At 54.2% G+C, this 19,478-nt stretch overlaps 12 protein-coding genes across 12 annotated transcripts; 4 read left to right on the forward strand and 8 right to left on the reverse strand.

Moving 5' to 3' along the window:
- The first annotated feature begins 100 nt into the window (after positions 1–100).
- Positions 101–1,291, forward strand: EI97DRAFT_490957 (eukaryotic type KH-domain (KH-domain type I)). Its single transcript, XM_033802246.1, has 3 exons — positions 101–492; positions 548–731; positions 790–1,291. Exons 1-3 carry the CDS (start codon positions 188–190, stop codon positions 1,081–1,083), a joined length of 783 nt encoding a protein of 260 aa, XP_033658386.1. The 5' UTR covers positions 101–187; the 3' UTR covers positions 1,084–1,291.
- Positions 1,193–3,353, reverse strand: EI97DRAFT_428947 (uncharacterized protein). The gene has a single exon (XM_033797330.1). It carries the CDS (start codon positions 3,346–3,348, stop codon positions 1,537–1,539), a length of 1,812 nt encoding a protein of 603 aa, XP_033658387.1. The 5' UTR covers positions 3,349–3,353; the 3' UTR covers positions 1,193–1,536.
- A 64-nt stretch (positions 3,354–3,417) lies between these two features.
- EI97DRAFT_409132 (adenine nucleotide alpha hydrolases-like protein) lies at positions 3,418–4,248 on the reverse strand (the record flags this gene model as incomplete). Its single annotated transcript, XM_033796662.1, has 3 exons — positions 3,418–3,854; positions 3,912–4,050; positions 4,114–4,248. Coding segments are annotated over 3 exons (711 nt in total), but the record flags the coding sequence as incomplete, so codon positions are not given.
- A 1,130-nt stretch (positions 4,249–5,378) lies between these two features.
- On the reverse strand, positions 5,379–7,650 carry EI97DRAFT_10111 (uncharacterized protein). Its single transcript, XM_033792879.1, has 3 exons — positions 7,452–7,650; positions 6,821–7,392; positions 5,379–6,598 (listed from the first exon to the last, which is right to left on the reverse strand). The coding sequence occupies exons 2-3, from the start codon at positions 7,377–7,379 to the stop codon at positions 5,523–5,525; spliced, it is 1,635 nt and encodes a 544-aa protein (XP_033658389.1). The 5' UTR covers positions 7,380–7,392; positions 7,452–7,650; the 3' UTR covers positions 5,379–5,522.
- Positions 7,651–8,439: 789 nt separating this feature from the next.
- Positions 8,440–9,452, forward strand: EI97DRAFT_10098 (uncharacterized protein). Its single transcript, XM_033792878.1, has one exon. The coding sequence runs from the start codon at positions 8,631–8,633 to the stop codon at positions 9,294–9,296; it is 666 nt and encodes a 221-aa protein (XP_033658390.1). The 5' UTR covers positions 8,440–8,630; the 3' UTR covers positions 9,297–9,452.
- Positions 9,453–10,027, reverse strand: EI97DRAFT_10097 (uncharacterized protein). The gene is made up of 2 exons (XM_033792877.1): positions 9,918–10,027; positions 9,453–9,853 (listed from the first exon to the last, which is right to left on the reverse strand). The coding sequence occupies exons 1-2, from the start codon at positions 9,931–9,933 to the stop codon at positions 9,609–9,611; spliced, it is 261 nt and encodes an 86-aa protein (XP_033658391.1). The 5' UTR covers positions 9,934–10,027; the 3' UTR covers positions 9,453–9,608.
- On the forward strand, positions 9,966–10,891 carry EI97DRAFT_10146 (uncharacterized protein). The gene has a single exon (XM_033792882.1). The coding sequence runs from the start codon at positions 10,123–10,125 to the stop codon at positions 10,651–10,653; it is 531 nt and encodes a 176-aa protein (XP_033658392.1). The 5' UTR covers positions 9,966–10,122; the 3' UTR covers positions 10,654–10,891.
- A 1,843-nt stretch (positions 10,892–12,734) lies between these two features.
- EI97DRAFT_490959 (DUF1000-domain-containing protein) lies at positions 12,735–14,314 on the reverse strand. Its single transcript, XM_033802247.1, has 3 exons — positions 14,140–14,314; positions 13,937–14,084; positions 12,735–13,884 (listed from the first exon to the last, which is right to left on the reverse strand). The coding sequence occupies exons 1-3, from the start codon at positions 14,216–14,218 to the stop codon at positions 13,122–13,124; spliced, it is 990 nt and encodes a 329-aa protein (XP_033658393.1). The 5' UTR covers positions 14,219–14,314; the 3' UTR covers positions 12,735–13,121.
- A 191-nt stretch (positions 14,315–14,505) lies between these two features.
- Positions 14,506–16,761, forward strand: EI97DRAFT_428952 (uncharacterized protein). The gene is made up of 3 exons (XM_033797331.1): positions 14,506–14,644; positions 14,696–15,051; positions 15,106–16,761. Exons 2-3 carry the CDS (start codon positions 14,918–14,920, stop codon positions 16,556–16,558), a joined length of 1,587 nt encoding a protein of 528 aa, XP_033658394.1. The 5' UTR covers positions 14,506–14,644; positions 14,696–14,917; the 3' UTR covers positions 16,559–16,761.
- On the reverse strand, positions 16,633–17,363 carry EI97DRAFT_10246 (uncharacterized protein). Its single transcript, XM_033792889.1, has 2 exons — positions 17,331–17,363; positions 16,633–17,239 (listed from the first exon to the last, which is right to left on the reverse strand). Exon 2 carries the CDS (start codon positions 17,031–17,033, stop codon positions 16,707–16,709), a length of 327 nt encoding a protein of 108 aa, XP_033658395.1. The 5' UTR covers positions 17,034–17,239; positions 17,331–17,363; the 3' UTR covers positions 16,633–16,706.
- On the reverse strand, positions 16,768–17,858 carry EI97DRAFT_428953 (ribosomal protein L36e). Its single transcript, XM_033797332.1, has 5 exons — positions 17,780–17,858; positions 17,695–17,724; positions 17,528–17,627; positions 17,331–17,412; positions 16,768–17,239 (listed from the first exon to the last, which is right to left on the reverse strand). The coding sequence occupies exons 1-5, from the start codon at positions 17,805–17,807 to the stop codon at positions 17,159–17,161; spliced, it is 321 nt and encodes a 106-aa protein (XP_033658396.1). The 5' UTR covers positions 17,808–17,858; the 3' UTR covers positions 16,768–17,158.
- Positions 17,859–18,117: 259 nt separating this feature from the next.
- EI97DRAFT_428954 (uncharacterized protein) lies at positions 18,118–19,450 on the reverse strand. The gene is made up of 2 exons (XM_033797333.1): positions 19,065–19,450; positions 18,118–19,001 (listed from the first exon to the last, which is right to left on the reverse strand). Exons 1-2 carry the CDS (start codon positions 19,153–19,155, stop codon positions 18,199–18,201), a joined length of 894 nt encoding a protein of 297 aa, XP_033658397.1. The 5' UTR covers positions 19,156–19,450; the 3' UTR covers positions 18,118–18,198.
- Positions 19,451–19,478: the final 28 nt, after the last annotated feature.

Below are 19,478 nucleotides of genomic sequence, written 5' to 3' on the forward strand. Positions count from 1 at the left end.
TGCATAGAGGTCTGCTGCAAGGAAGGACAGGAGCGAGCCACAGGCTTGGCGCGACACAAAAATTATCCTTATCGATAGATGGAGAGTGAATGTTCGCGGACGACCACCTACCACAGTGCACCACTCCTTCCCCGCCTTTTCTCTCTCTCCACGGATCGCCCAGGGGAATAAATCTCAAGCTATCAACATGCCCGCACCCACAGCGCTGCGAAATGCAGCACCTCCAACTGAAGCCCAACCCATGGCCGAATCCACACCCCTCCCCGCAGAAGAACAGACGGAACTGTTCGACACTCAAGCCCCCTCTACAGACGCGCAGCTCGCACCCCAATCCAACCCCAAAGCCGCCACAGAAGACGAGGTTATGGCGGACGAGACAGGCCGCCCACGCTTCGCCCCCGCAATAGCCACCCCAATCGCCTTCCGAAGGGAACTGCGCAAAGTGCCCGTACCACCACACCGCATGACGCCGTTGAAGAACTCGTGGCCCAAGTGAGACCCCTTCAGCTATACACAGACAATCACAAGATTCCTGACACGGTATTAGAATCTACCCACCCCTCGTCGAGCACCTCAAACTCCAAGTCCGCATGAACGTGAAAACCAACTCCGTCGAGCTCCGCACCAGCAAGGCCACCACCGACACGGGCGCTCTGCAGAAAGGCGAAGACTTTGTCAAGGCGTTTACGCTGGGCTTTGACGTCGACGACGCCATCGCTCTGCTCAGACTTGTGCGTCCCCACATCTCCCCAACCCTTTCTTGCTCAAAACTTACTTGTGACTCTCTAGGACGACCTCTACATAGAAACCTTCGAAATCAAAGACGTCAAGAGCCTTTCCGGAGACCACCTGGCGCGTGCCATCGGCCGCATCGCTGGCAAGGATGGCAAGACGAAATTCGCCATCGAGAACGCCTCGCGCACCCGCGTCGTACTCGCCGACCAGAAGATCCATATCCTGGGCGGCTTCAAGAATATCCACATCGCGCGGGAGAGTATCGTCAGTTTGATCCTGGGTCAGCCCCCGGGGAAGGTGTATGGGAATCTGCGGACGGTGGCGAGCAGGATGAAGGAGAGGTTTTAGGGGGTTGGAATTCAAGGAGGGGAAGAGGAGGTGGTTATCTGCATTTTCCGGCGTTTGTTTGGCGGGTTTCACGGGCGAAAATACCATGGCTTGATTGATTATTCGATTGGTGAAATGAAGAGGAACGCTACTCTGTAGAGCGACATGTGTGCGCGGGAATATCGACGATTTATATGACACATTTTAGAAACTGGGGTGATCAAAATCCAGCATTATGCTTCTTTTGTCTCGGTGACAAGTTATGGGAGCTTCAAAACAAGGACATAGTATCGATCCGCCATGATCCTTCGCACGGTTCCCTACCAGCTGGAGAATGCCCAAATTGCCCTGAGATGTCTATTCCACAGCTTACCCCCTTTTCTCAGCCTGTTCTCATACCAGTGCCTACATCACTTCGAAGCTTTTCGGCTTTACCCCTTTCCCTTTCTACCACTGCGTCACCATTGTCCCATCTTAATACACACTTACTCTCCCCAGAACAACCCCCGCCACCTCTTCCGTCCCATCCCCATCCTGATGAATCCAAACCCTCTCACAAGGCACCCAGTGGCACCCAGCCACCACACCCGACCACTCGCTCCACAATTCCGGGCCCGCGAAAAGCATACAATGCTCCCACTCGACTCTACCACTGACCCCATCATTTCTCTCACCGCCCGATGATGAAGGGGCGAGAGAACTGAGTGCTCTGACGATTCGCTGGCGGGTACTCTCCGGTGTCGCCATCACTGGAAACGGGATACGCAGGGTGAAGAACCGCGTCGGCGTGCCCATGACCTCCGTGACATGCACCTCTTCGCCACCATCCGTTTCTTCGCCGGCGTGAAAGCGCAATTTGAATCCCTCGGCGGCGGTAGTAGAAGGACTCGCTAGGCCGAGAGACCACCACTCGATAGGCGCGTCGCGTGGTAGACTGCGGACTTGGGGTACGACGAGTGGGGGTATACACCGTTTCCTCGCCGGCCCCGTCTTTCCGTCTAGTGAGGATGGAGATGGACTAGGAGGCGGAAGGAGGACAGAGGGATCGGGGATCGGGGCGCGGAAGGTGATATCCGAGGCTGCGGCGTGGGAAGCGGGGAGTGTACCGTGGAAGCGATTCTGGAGGTCCCAGGGATCGATGGCGTCGTCCGAGTCGGAGTCTGAGTCTGAGTTTGACGCTTCTCCTTCCTGGGAGGTTTTAGGGAGGAATTCCTCGTGGATGGCGCGCCAGGTTTCGGCTGCTATCCTGACTCTGCGCGTCACTTCTTCTTTTCCTTTTCCTTCTTCTTCTCCTCCTCCTTCTTCTTTTTCTTCCTCCTCGGGGCAATGGGATAGGTACGCCACACCAACAACCCACCATCTCACCTCCATCGCGCGCCCGACGCGCCACAGGTGCTGGAGTGAAAGTGCGACCTGCGCTGTGAAGGAAGGGCCGGTGAGAAGGGTCATGGAGGACGGGACGAGCGGGATTTGGCCGGCTGGGTAGACGAGGTGGATTTGTGGTTCGTCTTGGGGCTCTTCTTCTTCCTGTTCTTCTTCCCTTCCTCTTCTTTCGTCCTCTTCTTCTGCGGAAGTCTCAACTTCGGCTGTCCACGAACCCCCATCATCAGCGTCATCCTCCGCCGGAGAAGAAGCCTGCGGCAAAAGGACCCCAATGCCCTGTGAATACGGCCCAATATTCGCCGGCGCCCAGTAGGACCGACTCTGCACATGCAACCCTTTCCTCCCCCTCCCCCTCCCTCGTACTCCGTTCCCTACCGTCCTCTCAGCAACCACACTCATCATCACATCCACACCCTCTGGCATGCGCTCCCCACACGCCACCGTGACTCTCGAAGGCGGATTCACAAAGTCGAACGCTGGGCTGTATATGCGGTTTGCGGCGGCGAAGTCGGACATGTGGCGGAGGAGGAGCGTGGTGTGTGAGATGGAGGTTGGCGGCAGGTGGTGGGTGGATAGGAGGGTGGAGAGGGTGGAGAGGATGGAGGTTAGTTGCGCGGTTATAGGCAAGGGGGTAAAAGGGGGAGGAGGGGAGGCGAGGTTGAAGAGGGTGAGGGTGGATATGGTGGAGTGGGTGAGGTTGGTTGGAAGGGTTGAAGAAGGGCGAATTGGTGATGCTGTGAAAGGGGTGGAAAGGCGAGGCTGCTCGTCCGCGTCTCGTGCAGCCAGCGCCTCCACCTTGCCCAATACCCTCTTGAACTCCTCATCCCACAACTCCGGCCTCCTCAACTTCTCCAAACCCCCGCCAACCCCTTTCTCCCCATCCACATTCTCCTCCTCCTTCATCTCCACCCTCGCCCCCCTCCACCTACCCACCGCATTCCCCCCCTCCCCCCTAACCACCCCCATCCCCTCCACCACAATCCTCCCCCTCCACAAAACCCCCGGCCCATCCACAGCCAACGTCTCATACTCGCCTCCCTCCCCCAAAACCGCCCCATCCCCATTCCCTCCAAACCTCGCCACCGCCCTCTTCAACCTCCCAACCGTCCTGCTACTCGCCACATCCTCCCACAGAAACGACTCATCCAGCCCACCCGATGCGACCTTGATGATACGCGCAACCTGGCCGACGGCCCGCATATCATCCAAGAGACCTGACTGCGAGTAAGGAGGAAGGATGGGGTATTGCCAGAGGAAGGACAAGGGCGTGAGATGCAGACGGAGCGCGATGGATTCGATGCGCGTGCGTTGGTAGGTACTCAGGATTGCGCCGGTGGAGATTGCGTTGGCGGTGGGGTGGGCGGCGATGACAGTTCGGAGGAGGGGGATGAGGGATTCGGTTTCTTCTTCTTGTTCTTCTTCCCCTTCTTCTTTTTGGTCTTCATCGGCTTGCATGGAGCGGCGACGGTGAGAGTACGAGTACTCTCTTTCCGTATGAACGGCCCCGCCGCGGATTTCCTGCCGATACAGGGGGAGGCCTAGGGCTGCGGCGTAGAGCGGGATGAGGCTGTGGCCGACGGTTTGGTACATGTAGCTGTTGAGGTCCTCGCCTTCGCCCTTTTCACTGTGTCCCTCTCCTTTGCTCTCGTCTCCGTCCTTGCGTGGGACTTCATCTAGACCAGGTGGATACAGATTCGCCAATGCCACCACCCGATGCCCGTTCGCGAGACAATGCAGCAGCGAGAAGAGCGAGTCCTTGCCGCCGGAGATGAGGACGATGACGTTGAGCGATTCGGAGGCCATTGCGAGATTTGTTTTCTCTTCCTCTCGATTTTCAACGAGCAAGGGTCAGTAGCAACTGCCGGAATGGGAAATCCGGTTGAGAGCAGGTAGGTCGAGAGTAATTGTTTATATTGTCGCGAGTTGTCAAGGGGCGTGGATGGGGTTGAATTGGTGTTGTTCTCAGGTAGGAAAAACTGGAGGTCCCCCGGGGACTTGGGTTGGCGGATCGAGCTAGAGTTTTGTTGCGCGTTCTCCAGAGGAATATAGATATCCTGACCGAACGATCAATACCTAGGATCAATATCTCTTTCTGTCAAGCGTCCGGTGCCGAAAGGTCTCCATATATTGCTGGGAACGGGAGCGCCTACGACCACGAGCGCCAAGGAATGCGACAGAAACCAGTACGTCTAGGTCAATCCCATCATTCCCAAGATACAAAGAAGGTCGCATGGAGTGACGGACTTGTACCGATCATGTCGTGCCCTAGGGAGCGATCACTTGGTGTACCTCTGCCTACCCGAGGGTGGTGCGGAATTGAGCGAAGTGGGAGACGAGATGCAGCCCCACCCACTTAAATAAGCATCACCAACAGCACAACATCACCAATGACTGACCATCAGAGTCATGCAAAAGCATCCATTCACTATAGATTTATACCTGCCGATCCCATTCGACCCGGCTAACCCTCATGCTCGCTAACGGCCACAAAAAAGAAGTTGGAAAAGGTATTTTTACACCCACCGAGTTGAATGATTAGAACTCGGCAGGCAAAAGCAGATTCGCTCAAAGATATTACATGAACTGTACGGAGTAGGTATGGTGTGGAAACGGCAAACCCAGTGGAATCCCCTTGGGTGGCGTAGCAGAAGATGATATACCTGAGCAGGCCAGCGCACAGAGATATCTAAAACACCGATAGAGGGCGAAAAAAGAAGAAGACGAACGCAAGTGCCAAAGTTTGAAGAAGAGAAGCGCGCCGCGCAATCGCCGCGATAAATGACGACGCATTAAAGGGTATGTGGAGCACTAGGAAAAGAGAAACAAAAATAAACATGTACAGCCTGAACCGGAATGCCTAACCGTTTGAACCTGAAGAAAGTGAAAAGATGACTTGCCCAAGCCTGAACGCGCAGACAAGCCAGAGAGCGGAGCTAAAAAGATACAGTGAAGCCGAGAAAGTGAGACGGGCTATTCCGACCGCCGATGTATCCTATCCAGTCTACTGTGGTGACTCCAGCGTAAACGACGTGATGATCATGGCTCATAAGGTTATTTAGCAGAAATAGGCAAGCAGCCTACGAGTCCCGCTTGCGCTTGCGGCTCTTCTTGTCATCCGGACTGCTCTCCGAGGTGGAGCTCGAGCTTGTGGAAATTGCATCCGCGGCTTGGTAGAGGATGGCGCCGAGCTGTCCTGGGTCCTGGTTGGTGTTGAAGCCAGGGGCACTAAGCGTCTCCTGCATCGACGGATCCCTAACACCGAGAACGACGGCTCCAGCTCCGTGGGTGCGCTGATGCTGGGTGAGATTGTCGGAACGAGAGAAGAGCTTGCCGCAGTCCTTGCACTGGAAGGGCCTATCCTTGGTGTGGACCGAGCGAATGTGGCGCTTCAGATGCTCCTGCCTCCTGAAGCGTACCCCGCAGACGTTGCACGAGTAAGGCTTGCTGGGATCGTCCGAGGTAGACTGCTTGCGTCCACGGCGCTTAGGGGGTGCATCGTCTTCGGAGGCGGATGCCACGCCACTCTCCTCTCCATTTGCGGCGGTGGCCGATGGTTGTTGGCGTGATGATTCAGCGTGGGACTGGCTGACGGTGGACTGACGCTCTGTGGCTGCAGGCTCAGGCTTGCCTTCGGCGGAGTCTGCAGGAAGGGGACACATGCCGTCCTGAAGAGGAAAACCGTACATGTCGTGGGAGAGGGAGAAACTGAGAGAATCAGGCGTCAGCAGCCCGGTACGAAGATCCTCGGCCTCGTCGGTGAAGTAGTGATCCTCGATAGCAAGAGAGGTCCTCTGGCGTTTGCTGGGAGGCAACAAGGCACTGTCAGCGACGGAGAGGTCCTCCCACAACGTCACCTCAGGAGCGATAGACACGGCCGAGGTATCGACGGAGAAGTCGCCAAGAGTGGATTCGGAAAAGAATGCTGGAGACGAGAAGGGTGAGCTACAGGTTGGCGGGGTGCCAAAGATGTCGGCAGGGGACACGGTGCCGGACGATGAGTTGCCAAAGTCGAGGCTCAGCGCACGGGGGTCGACCGTCTCAGGGCACTCCAAGGGGCTCTGGGGCGAAGGAGTAGGCGAAGGGGTCAGGAGCGAGCGGGGCAACTCAAGTTCGACTTTGGAGACGTCGGCCTTCGGTGTGTTGCTCAGATAGACTGGTGAGGGACAGTGTCAGCGATTTGTATTCCTGCTCGTTCAGGGGAAACGACCGGAACGTTGAAGTGAGAGAGAGAGAGGGAGAGGTAGCGGGTAGGCTAAGGTGCCTGTTGCTGGCGCACGGTCCACACGCACTAAGTGCTTGCTATCCAAGACACAAAAAGAGCAAAGAGAGCTTTCGGATAACATGAGTTCGAAGGAAAAAAAACCCCCAAACGTACCTGGATTGAACCCGGGTTCGATCTCAGCATTAGCAACTAATACGTCATCGCAGGCTTCCTTGCGGCCCGTCTTGATTCCCGCATCGACAATGTCCATCTGAACCAACTCGGGGCACTGCTCATGCACTGGGGTCGGGGGAAGATTGTGGACCGATGCGGGACTGCTCATGCAGCTGTGAGTCAAGGCTGGTGTCGTCGGAGTCAGCTGAGGCGAGCCGAATCCTCCTGTTGATGGATCATAGGGGGTCAGAGGAGCGTTGACCGTGAGTTGCGGCGGATGCGGCCGAACATCTCCCAGGATCGGAAGCCGGTGCTGGGACATGGGCTGAGGAGCATGCAGCGGACCTCCTGCATGGGACTGATACGGAGAGGGCGATCGCATCACGGCGTGACCTGGCTGCAACAGCTGGCTGGGTGGGTGCGGTTGAGGCGTGAAGACTCCGTGATGGCGGCTGTTTTCCGCGGTGCCTTGTGGGTGGGGAGAGTAATAGACGAAGGTCGACCCCATGTTGTTGTTGTTGTTGTTATTATTGTTGAACAATCCTGCCGTGGTGTTCATGTTGGATCGTCCTCTGGAGTGGAATGTTAGACATGGCATTCCCACCCGTCCCACGCTTTGGTATGAACTTACAGCCAAGAATCGTTCCTAGATGGCAATGACGGTGCCGACGTGACGTTGAAGAAGAAAGCGTCGAGGAATTATTAAAATTGTTATACGTATTTGGTACAAGGTGGACTATGGGTGGGTTGGGACTCGAAGGAGAGGACGCGACGACGGCTCGAAAGGCGAGACGGTCAACTACTATGTTATGCGATGCACCGGATGAACCTGTGTCGAGGAGCGGTTCGAAAAGAATGGACTGGTGACAACGTCCCCAAGAATGGTTGGGTGGAGGGGAAAGATTAGAAGAAGAGGCCGAGAAAAAGAAGCCAGCGCTGGGGGTCGCTCAGGCCGTGGGTATGATTAAGTAGGGCAGGGACGGAAAGTGAGACCACACCGTGGAGATATTATAGGCAAAGAAAGAAGATATGGCCCGCCAGCATGGCTCCGAGGGCGCAGCAGTCCACAGGTAGTGGCAGCAGCAGCGGAACGTCTAGCTGGCCCAAGCCCAACGAGACGACACAACGCGCACGGTGCAGGCGGGCACTGGGCCCCCGTCGCGGGCTCACTGGCTCATGCGCGGATGTTCTCGTTGACTCGTGGGATTGTGCCAGGTCCCTTGTCCTGCCCATGTCCCAGACCCATCCCATCCTATTCCTGCGTGCATCCTCTCAGCTTAGGGCAGCACGACGGGAGCGGCATTATTCAATTTGTGCTGCGGGATGCACTAAGAATATTGGGGGGGGAGGGCGCTGCCACGGCTTGCCCGCCCAGCTCCACCGCCAGTGGATGGCCGGTCTTGGGCGAAATGAAGACCGTCACCCGTAGTCACCCACGCGCAGGCGGCCGCTGCTAGATCGTGGACCACCACGAGGAGATAGGCTGTCGAGGCTATCGAGAGAAGAGGCAATGCGATGAAGGTTCGTGTGAGACAGTGGCCGCCAGCCAGCACGGCCATCTCGGCGGCGGCGGCGAACATTCAGAACCGTGAGAGACACTGTCTGTTGGCAAGTCGTCTCGGGGAAGCAGGAAGATCAGAGTCGCTCTGCCTCTTGGTTTGTCCAACTGGCCTGTTGTTGGTGTTTCGCGACCGGGAAGAGCGCAGCGGGCAGCCTTCGACTCGACCAGTCACGGATTGTGCCACAACGTCCCCGGTGTGTCCTCAGCGTACGCCGTCCGTCGATATTCAGCCTGTCCGCCCAATCGATAATGCTATCTGCCCCGCTGGCCAGGACCCTGTTCATAACGGACTTGGCCGTGGGACGGGCCTTCGATGAGACCATCTGTTGGCCATCTTCACGGCCACTTGAGAGCGTGTGTGGCTGTTTGGAAACCGCAGGCGGCCACACAGAGTCCAGCAACTACAACCGCTCCAGCTGCCATGCAAGTAGAAAGACCATCGTGACATCTTCGTTGCCACCACATGCAGTCCAATCTTTTGCGCCCAAGGCGTCGAAATCCCTAGGTACGCGGGCGTGCAGTGCCACTGTCACATCTGAGCCTCGCTGCGACATGTTGCGGACGCGCCGTCCGTCGCCCGCCGTTGAACAAGAGGCTGGCCTGCTGCACCACGGTGCGCCAATCATCCTCGCAATCAACAATATGGCAGTTTGTCTTGTGAATGACTGCTTGTCCGCCAGGCGTCTTTGCCCATCAATAGAAACAGTGCGTGAGACGATATCGATGGATTGCCAGATGCATCGGATACAGCCAGACGGGCGACTCGCTGGGAAGCGCATGCTGCACGAAGCCAACACCACCAACACCACCACCACCACCACCACCACCACCACTGCGCCCTCATGCACGCATGCCCGCGCTCTCTGCAAACTGCTGCTTGCTTCCATCTGCCGGCCAGAACGACTTTTCCCCTAGGGTCTGCGAAGTGCGGGGGAACATGGTTGAAAGTCGGCTCCTCTGATGGTGAAACAAGGCCGCGACCAAGACGCTTGTCTCGTCGAGGGGCAATTTTCGCTCCAAGGTTTACAATAAGCGTCAAAGATCCGCGGCGAATCAAACTCTGTTGCAGAGTTGAATTCTGAAGGGGAAAGTCTGGAGACAAGTCTCACTAACCGTCGTCATCCCGGCTTAAGGGCTCGTCAGCTATCGATAGACGGCTATCCTTAACTTAGTCGTGCGGGGTCGAATGGGTCGGATAATGCACGTTTGTTCCCATTGCACTATCGTTCACTTGACTTCCGTTGAAGCCACAGAGGATTGCGAAAGGCCGCGGGCTGCCGCGAGAGGTGCTCTATCCGGCGGTTCATGGCCTTCCGCTGGGTCCTCTCCGGGATGCGAACGGATGGTGTTGCGTAGTAAGACGGCATTCCAATCGAATATATTTGCTGTTTGTGTGTTTCTATTTCTCGCGGCTGTAGGAGTGTGAATCCTTGGAAGATGTCGTATACCTCCGACATATCCTGCCAATAGTCCTTTGATCCGTCAGTAATGCGCGACGATAACTACTATTTTGGGGAGGGCAATTTTTGTGCTCACCCTCCCTGCGTTGCATAACTCGGTGGCTGACTCCTTATACGGCATAGCGGCCTCGCCGCTTTAGGGCTCCATACGAGTTATGCATGCCAAGCCATCGTCCTTCGCTTGTACGTGAGAAACGGCGAGGAATCGGCAGGCCCATCCAATCAAGAGCTATTCCACCCCACAGTGACACCTTCCCGCATGACAATGTTCTGGAATAGGCATGCCTAATGCAGGAACCAAGCAGGAACAGTGTCTGAAACCCATTTTGGTTTTTCCACACCCGTTGTTTTTATCTTTGGTGCGAGAAAAAGTATCCAAGACGTCAGATATCGTTGCTGTCGTTGGACCACGGCCATGTTCTGGAAGTCAAAGTTACCGGATCCGACGACGCTCAAGTAGCTTGTCCCAAACCAGTGCCTGGCACCACGACTCACTGTGGCCTCACGATCCAACATGTGGCCTGTTGCGACTCCACTTGCCACAAAGCCGGTGCCGGGGAACATGGCCGGGTTTCCCTTCGTCTCAGCGTCGTCGAGTCCCTGCATCAGATCGACTTCTTCCTCTTGTTGAAACTAAGTCGACGTCAATCACGGGATGGCAGGTCGACTCTGCTCTGGCCGACCCCACCAGATTTCCACAGAGTCAAATGCTTTCAAACTTTGCTGCCCTGAGTCGACGGATATCGATTACTCGTGCTCGCTGCATCACGAAGCCGCTCGTCCAGCATCTTGCCACTTTGAATAACAATTGATGCAATTCCATCTTGCCTCCGAGGCAAACAGCATGCCGGCGTGTGCAGTGGCAGTTTTACTTTTTTCCACCATCGCACCTGTCCCAAGCACGACCTGATAGCACATGTCGCGCGGGATGATGCCATTTGTCGGTGACGGGTTTCGGGTGACAATTCCTCTGACTGTGATTGTGCCTCTCGGTTTCCACATTCGCAAATCGCAACTGTGAGATCCGCGTTGGAAGTCGCCGCACAGACAACCTACCGGTGTTGTCAAAGAGACAGTGGCGAACTGTTGAACCAGTCAATCATGCGCCATAGCAGCCGCAATTTTGTCGAAACAAAGTCAAAGTGTTGGCTAGATCTGAAAGTTGGGGACCCTGAATCCGCCTCAAACCTAATGAGGAAGCTAGTGAAATCCCTGGAGCCGTTCTGCTGGGGACGCTTGAATCTTTGTTGGGATCCCTGGCACCTCTGTTGTAACGAAATTCGAAGTTATGCTCGACCAACCGGGAACTCGTAACACTTTCGGGAGTCAGAGCGCTGATGCGGTGACACCCGCTCCTCTGGTCCCTGGCAGCGTGGCTTTTGAGAACATGTATGACGACTTTCTTTCCCTGCTACGATGGTCCTCATCATCCGAGGCTGTGAGGGACGTGAACAGAGTATTTGGGACCATGGGATTGTCGTTCATCTGTGCTGTCGATTCCGCGTCGCAACTCCATGATGCGTCTACGCAATCAACAGTATTATGTACACTGTACACGGACCGCTAGGTACAGCATTTCTGCTCGTCCAAGTTCGAACGGCAAGTGGAACTCGCGAGGACCCGTTCTGGAGCCGTCGCCGTCGCCGGCCGTGGCAAAGCGCGCGGAGCTTTAAGCAATCAGTGAGCGTCTGCCGGGCTCGGAGAACTGTCATATTTCGGCATCTCTGAGAACGTGGAGTGACATCCGATGGGGGAAATTGGGAATGGCATGTTGTAGTCACGGCCAAAGATCTACAAAGTAGGTATGCTCATGCTGATATCCGCGTTAGATATTGCGTCTGTTTCAAGGAGGGTATCCAGCAGTGGATGTGGTCCATGTTGTCCGAAGGCTCCCGTTGCCGTAGTCAAAAATTGCACACTGCTCAATCGTCGAGATTCAACTCTGTCCGTGAACCCGGGCAGAAGACAACGTGATAAAATAATGGAGCTGTTGGACCATACACAGTACTTCTTTCCCCGCCAAAGTTTGGCTTGCAAGAGAAGCTTTCGGACTAGCACTGCCGGTGGTGTATGTGGATAATTTGACTCCACGTTCACATTTCCATGGGCACAGATGACAATGATTGTCCACGTCTGCGTGTCAACAGACTCCCCCATGTACGCTCGAGCCCATTCTCATCATGACAATGTAACATGAGCTCGGTCAAGATTCAGTTGGCAAGGATCGAGGCCTTGCAGTTGGAAATGACGGCAATGCTGATTGCCAATGGGGTCCTGGAATCATTGAAAAGGTCAAGAACCTTGCCTTCAAACTGACGGGAGCATGAGTTTGACTCTGCACGCCCCTTGGGAGACGACATAATGTGGAGCCACTTTGATGAAGAATCAGAATGTGAAGCGGTTGGCCTTGAGCATGGCGAAGTAGCGCAGTCATTGTGATGCAGAAGATAGCAATTCGGGATTGTCCGCCGGTTACAAATGTGACATTGATTCTTCTCGAGTTGTTTGAGGTCGTCTAGGCGATGGGAGTTGTTGTTATTATTGTTACCCGAGAAAGCTCCCACTCTTGCTGCCACAAATAGCCGTGAGACGAGAAATGAAACCTCCGACGGAGATATAGAAAAGCGGGAGAAGGTCCGAAGAAGATGTCCCAACAATGCATGATGATTCTCATCAGCCGCGTCTCAGGTTCCAGGTTGTCGAACGTCCGCGACGTAAACAGGCCTCAGAAATTGTAACATTGAGCTCAGTCCCAGCATTTGCCGAGTCACTCTCTTCCTATCATGATTGTTTGAGATATTCATCAACGGCCATGAAGAGAAAAGAGGAAGGGAACTCGCGGCAGCGAAAATCTTCGCCATGAGGGTGAGGCTTGTGCATGCTGAGTAATGGAGTCGGTCGGAAAATAATGTTTCCGATGGTCCGTGCTCGCAAACCTCAAAAAGCTTGACGTCCTGCGAACCTTTTCCACTCTTCGTGCGGCAGAGGTCAATATTACAGTTTCCCCTGTTGTTTGGATGCTACATTACCATGGCGTACCAAGTGTCATTGACCTCTCAGAACGAACATATTGCACAATCGATCGTATACACTTTGTGAGGGCGTCCATTACCGTGGCGCCTTTGCTGGAAAAAGGTCGAACATCTCAACATAGATTCATCTGCGATGGTCCAGTCCCTGTTGGTCATAATCTCTCCGCTAGAATTGCATGCCTTGATTCTGTCTCTTCATTACCGAGTTACCTGATACATCTCGGCTTGTGGTCGTTGTCGAGGCTACACTAGGAATCATCTCCTATCTTTTCCAGTTTTCCCATGTCCCGCTTCTCTCCTGCTTCACCTACAATGCGAATGCGGTCTATCCTTGTCCTCTCGCCGCTGCCATCTCCATCCACCACAAAAAGTACCAGCGAGGAGATGTTCTGAAACTTAACGAAGCGGAGCTCAAGTTTGGCTGTGCCCGTCTGATCATCCCAGTCCGATGCCTTCAGCTCGATAATCTGCGTGGCAGGTATGTCTTCGGCCTCTTCGAACCCCAGGTTGTGCTGTCTATTCGTATATAAATGGATAGTCTTTGGCCGAAGGGGTATGTCATCGTCGTTATCCTTCGGGGGAAGTGATGTGAGCTGGATCGTATGTACTTTCACGGTTGATGTGAAGGGGATATAAAGCATCAATTGTTCGTCCACGTCACTTTCCACCCAGTCCTTTTTGGACTCCGATCCGCTGGCTGTACCTTTGCCCTTTGCAGCGGACGACGGCGCCGTGGTTTCGAACAGGGTGCGTACGCCACCGAATTCGCTATCGGAGTTCAGCAAGTCCAAGCCACGTATGTCGACCTGGTCGGAAATATCGTGGTAACCCCTAGGCAGGCTTGCTCCCAACCAGCTTCCACCAGAGCTTGAGCTGGCACCGCCTCTGGAGGACTGGTCCGCTTCGGCCTCGTTCGCGAGTCTCTTAATCGCATCCGAGAGTTGTTGGGGATTTGCACCGTTTACTTTGGATATCTGTCGGCCATTCTTGAAGATCACAAAGGTAGGAGGGCTTTCATTGTCAGTCTCCTGCCTTCCACAGCAGTTTCGGTCTTCCAACGCACTTTGTAATGTTGTAGCTCTGAGCTATATGCTTCTGTTGTTCCACATTCACCTTGGAGAAAGTGACACTATTTGGACGCGATAATTGGCTTCCCAGTTGATCGTATATCGTAGATATGGCTCTCGAGGCTGCGTCGGCTTCATTGTAGACTATGCAAAGAGCGTCAGCTTTTGGCGAACAAAGCGCAGATTGGGTATGGCGTACAATTGACCACTACCACACGCGAAGAGGAGAGGAGGCCATTCAGCTGCGCCGCCGACGAAATCTCAACTGTTTCTGACATGATGTTATATCGTACACAGTAGTCCGGTAGAGTATGAGTGTGTTGTTGGTTGTCGGAGGTGGAGTCGCGTTGCCAGGTTGGTGGGGGCGGGGCGCGTTCAACACTGACGTTGCCTCCTCCTGCCTGCAGCATAGATCACCTCCATCCTGGGGGTACCCGAAATAGACACGCGACTTCTCTTCAACAACGAAACTTCGAGAACCGGTTCTATCGGGCGGCAACACTTTGACCAACAGTATATGTGATTACGGCTTCCCCTCGTGACAAATAACGATTAGAGGCGTTCTTGAGCCGACGCCTTCATGTTGCAGGCCTGCTCACAACTCGGGACCGACTAGACAGGACATCACGACATCTACCACATCGCCCTTTGCGCTGCTCAGTACGTTAAGCAGCCCGAGTCCTCCTCCTTGAGTTCCTCTGCCGGTGAGCTTTCCTCCCTCGCGCGACCCTTCTGCATTCCTTACACCTTCCTAGCCTGGTTCGCCAGCTGATGGCAGGCTCAAGTAACGTCTTTCTCAGCGGTCCTGAACAGAAGCTTATACACCTCTTCGGCCTCCTGGTCATTATCGACCGGTGCGATCACACCCTGAAGCATCACCACTTCCACTGCTTCTATTCCCGCTTCGTTCTCCTGACCCACGCCCCTGCCGCTGGCTTCCTCCTATACAAGCTATTCAAACTATTCAAGCCGGCATAATGTCACACGTAGTTGTATATAACTCGTCTGCGAAGACGGTGAGGATTCCTACGAATCCCACAAAGTACCTTACAGAGGTGCGCGACGAAGCTTGCCAGAAGTTCAAGGTCAGCAATGATCAATTCACCTTGAAGTAAGCACCGCATCCAGGAAATGCCCCTATCGAAGGTCTCTGACTTCTTACCAGGTATAACAACAAGCCGATATCGCTACATCAGCAGATACGGCTTGCGAATCTGCCTCAGGGTGCGCGGTTGGAGCTCGTACAGGCTTCTAAATCGCCAACCGTCATCTCGGTCGCTCTTCAGCTCCCCGAATCAGAAAAGAATGTACGACTGACGCAAAAGTTCGCAAGCAATACAACGTTATGGGAGATACTACGGCAGTTTGAGAGCATGGAAGGTGGCCCCATATACAACTTCACCCAGCGCGGTGTTCCGGCATTGAGTTCGGGTGGAACTTCTGGCGCTGGCCGTTTGAACTACGAGATGCCCGTAATCACCGTCATGCCCGGCCATAGGGAACAGTCAACATTTGTTGGTCTGCAACAGACGCTGGGTCAGCTTGGCTTCGACAGCGGTTCCGCTCTGCTGAGGCTGAGCTTTAAGAATAGTGGAAGACCGTTGGAGGAGGTTATGACAGAGATATCGCAGTACTTCAAGAGCTCGGAACCTGCTGCTCCCGGCGCGCATGCCGCAGACACAGCTCAAGCCAGTACCGCCCCGGACCCCGACCAAGCTGCACCTGAAGCTACACAGACCGTAGCTGGGGAAAGCATAAGGAGTGAGGAGCCCGAACCTGAACTGATGGATATGGATCACGGGGACAGTAAAACAATCACGACTCCTTCCCTCGGCGAAACTGTTGCTATTGAAAACACTCAACCCGCACCCTCTTCCCCTCCGGATCCTAAACCCTCCACTGCAGACTCAACTGTCCCACCGGCTGGTATGGGCCGGAACGTCAAAATCTACGCTGCTCCCACGTCGTCTACCCCGCAAGCTGCCCGAGGTGCCTTCGACGAAGGCGACTATATCCCCACCATCGAACACGCCAAATCCCACCAAGCTGCCCTGCAAGCCCGAACCAAAAACCAACGTCTCCTGTCCGACAAAGAAATCGCTGATCAGGAGGCGGCTCGCCAGGAAAAGCTGCTGGCAGCAGCGGAGAAGGGAAGCTCAGTACGCATCCGCTTTCCCGATCAGATGATTATCCAGACGTCCATGAACAAAGAGGATACCGCAGAGTCGCTGTACAGCTTCGTAGAGGGATTCTTGCAGCACAAGGAACCGTTCCAACTGAAATACTTTAGTCCCATAAATGGACGTCAAGTCCTCATTGCACGGGACCAGAAGCGCTTGATTCAGGATCTTCGATTCTCCGCGGCAGAGCTTATCACGTTCTTGTGGGACGAGAAGGCGTCGACTGAGGCGCGGCTGTCGCGGAAGACTCTGGCGAAGGAATGGCAGGATAAGGCGGAGACGTTGAGGGTGGAGGAGCCGGTGGTGGAAGCACCGCCTGCGCTGGCTCAAGCTGAAAGTAGCAAGGCGCAACAAAAGAAGAAATCCGAGACTAGTAGCGAGGACAAGGAGAGTAAACTGAAGAATATCCTTAACAAGGGTTTGTTCAAGAAGCGGTAGGTTACGCATCAGGGGAAGTGTTTCCTCACTACAGGTATCGCCCTCTGAGGCAAATGCTGCCATGTATAGTTGGAAGGGTATCGAGGGCGGGATCAGCATATAATCTAGTGCATGCTGGAAGACATTTGTCCCAGCATGGTAAAGCAGTTCAAATGTGCGAATGGGTGCTGTAAATGCAAGCATATGATGATACGCTGAACGACTCTTTTGGGCAAAATACTCGTATCATGGCGCTTCCTGACAGAAACAGATCAGGGTAGAATGGACGGCCACTTTGAACGGCAAGCTTGGTACATAGTTGGTGCATAACAACACATCGGGACCGAAGGAGGCACCTGGATATATCCATATCGACGTCATGCTCCGCACGGCAGCATTCTACGCATGGCCATCGAAGTGAGTTGATCTTCATATTCATGATTTTAGGTGACATGGTGATGTATCCGCCTCTTTGAAGCTTTGCAGTGGATATCATGTCATCCTGGTGTGTATTCGAGTTTTCCGAAGTCGTATCACCTCGCCGAAGAGACCTAACACCCGGAAAGAAGTGGAAAAAGCTCCCAGTTGACCGCTCAACCCCATGCAAATCGAAATACACGCTTAGTGACCCGCACGCCTCGACTCGGCGATGATCTTGGTCATCTCGTCGACCTTCCTCTTGGCACGGCCGAAGGTACCGAGCTATGGTATGTTAGTATTGATTTCGAAGCGCAGGCAACCATCGAGCGAGCCGTTGTGATAATATCGTGTGTTCGCGGGAGATATAACGTACTCTCTTCTTTGCCAGACGACGGGCACGCTTGTCCTTGGAGTTGCGGAGCAATTCAATGACGCGCTTCTCATAGGGAGCGAGACTGCAAATCTTCCAGTTAGCCAATATCCCGAGCAACTTCCATACGCCCTCTTTTCCTGATTTCTCGCTGTCCGTTTCTGTGTCCAGCCAGCGCTCCAGATTGGTATTGCACGTACCCAGCGACCTCACGAGTGATCTCCCTCACGAAAGCCGTCCGTTTTGACAGGAAACCCTTCCTCCGGGAAATCTTGGGGGCAGGCTGCCTCGGGGTGACCTCTATTCATCGTCGCGGTTAGCGGGGCTCTCGTGCAGCATTCAGACGATCGGCGTGGGCGGAACATACTGTGGCCGGCATTGAGGCCAACGATGAGGCCTGCGGTATTGTTAGCACTGTCAGATTTCAGCAACACACGGCGACAAATACGAACCGGAGCGCTGCTTCACTTCCTTGGGCATGGTGGCGGTTAGTAGTGTCGTCGGTCGTCGGGTGAGGTTCGCGATGTTGCAAGTTTCGATAATTTGGGCTCGGCTGGGAAAGTGCGTGCCAAGACCGCTAGCCACTTTCATGAGTTTCAAGCCCACGTCACATGACCCCAGGATTATCGACCTTCATCCGCTCCACTCCGCGAGAAGTCTTATCAAGCTTTCCATTTACGGTCCTTATTTCCAAGGTTGTTTGTCCTCTTCTACAGAGAAAAAGACCGCTGGTCGTCTTTTTCTCTTGGTGATGTCTCAACTAGTCACAGTTAGTAATTCCTGGCTTCCTCCCAGCGAACCCATATCATAATTGCTTAGGGTGTATTTTCTACGTCTAACCAAATCTATAATATCGACCATGCGGTGCCATCTATAACTTGGTATTCGGTTTCCTTCGTTCGGCCATATTCCTTGCTGCGTCCAAGACGAATCCTACGTGGTGGCTGAGCGCCACGAGATCACCCTCAGCATCATGGACGTGGACTTCTATATCCATCCTTCCGTTCTTGATCTTCTTCATCTGTACTCGAATGGCTAACCATTTTACACCCTGGGGAGGCAAAGCTTTCTTGATATCCAGATTCAGGAGCAGCGTCGGATACCAGAACGGTCCTTGAGTCTTATCTCGGTAAGACTCAATGAGTTGGGGAAACATATCTGCGACGAATGCTATGCTGGTATCTGTGAAACTTGTCCCGTCGGCGAAGCACAGCCATTCATCAGCAGTGTTCTTCGCAACATGCCCTTTCCGGGGAAAATGCCACACAACCTTCTGAGTGGCCTTTCTAAACTCGGAGAAGGGCATCTTCGCATGGGCCTCCCAGTGCTCGTCCTTGTTCTGCTCAAGCTTGGCTAGGTCAACAGGCGGAGGAGGAGGCGTCAGCTTATATTCGGTGTCGAAGGAAAAGCCCTCCTCGGTGTCGATATTGGAGTTGGTCACATAGGCGATGACTTCCTCTCGTCCCTCCTGAGACAAATGAACGTGGACTATCGACGTTTGTCGACCGAGTTTTACGTCCTCCACCTTGAAGGTAACGGGGCCCTTTTGCGTCCGTCGAAGGAATTCGACATGGAGAGCAATCGTATGCGGCTGGTTCTGCTTGGCAAGGGTGGTGCTGAAGTGCGTTTTCACCACTTCCATAATGATTCCCGTCACATAGCCGCCATTGGGAACTAGTTTTTGTGAGCTCCCAACTCTGTGCTCCGACGGAGGTTATTTCGTCCGAGTGCACTCACCACTACCGATGCACCAGTCGTCATACAGGAACCCTTCATAGACCCCATTGTCCACTTTCTTCACTGCGGTTGCTTCTGACCATGTAGGCATGATGAGCGACGCTACCCTCGAAGATCGACGGGACCCTACGCACATATGTTATTAACGCCTACATCATGGCAAGGAGGTTCGCGACGAGCAAGCTGACCGATGTTGACCTCGGATGTTGATATTCACGCTAAAGGTTTTAAAGTCCCAGGAACCCGCACACAGGACCGATTGAACTCTCCCACGTTACACAGACATCCAGCAGCCTGACAACCAGGTTATTGTCAACTTCATCCCTTTTTGAGTTCTAAAAGGTCCTGCAATGGCGAGAAATTGTCCTATTGAAATTGTTTGAGCTGTCGGAGAGGAGCTTGGGATGTCTCCCT

Source organism: Westerdykella ornata (genome assembly GCF_010094085.1).
Source record: "Westerdykella ornata strain CBS 379.55 unplaced genomic scaffold EI97scaffold_1, whole genome shotgun sequence".
Classification (NCBI taxonomy): Eukaryota; Fungi; Ascomycota; class Dothideomycetes; order Pleosporales; family Sporormiaceae; genus Westerdykella; species Westerdykella ornata.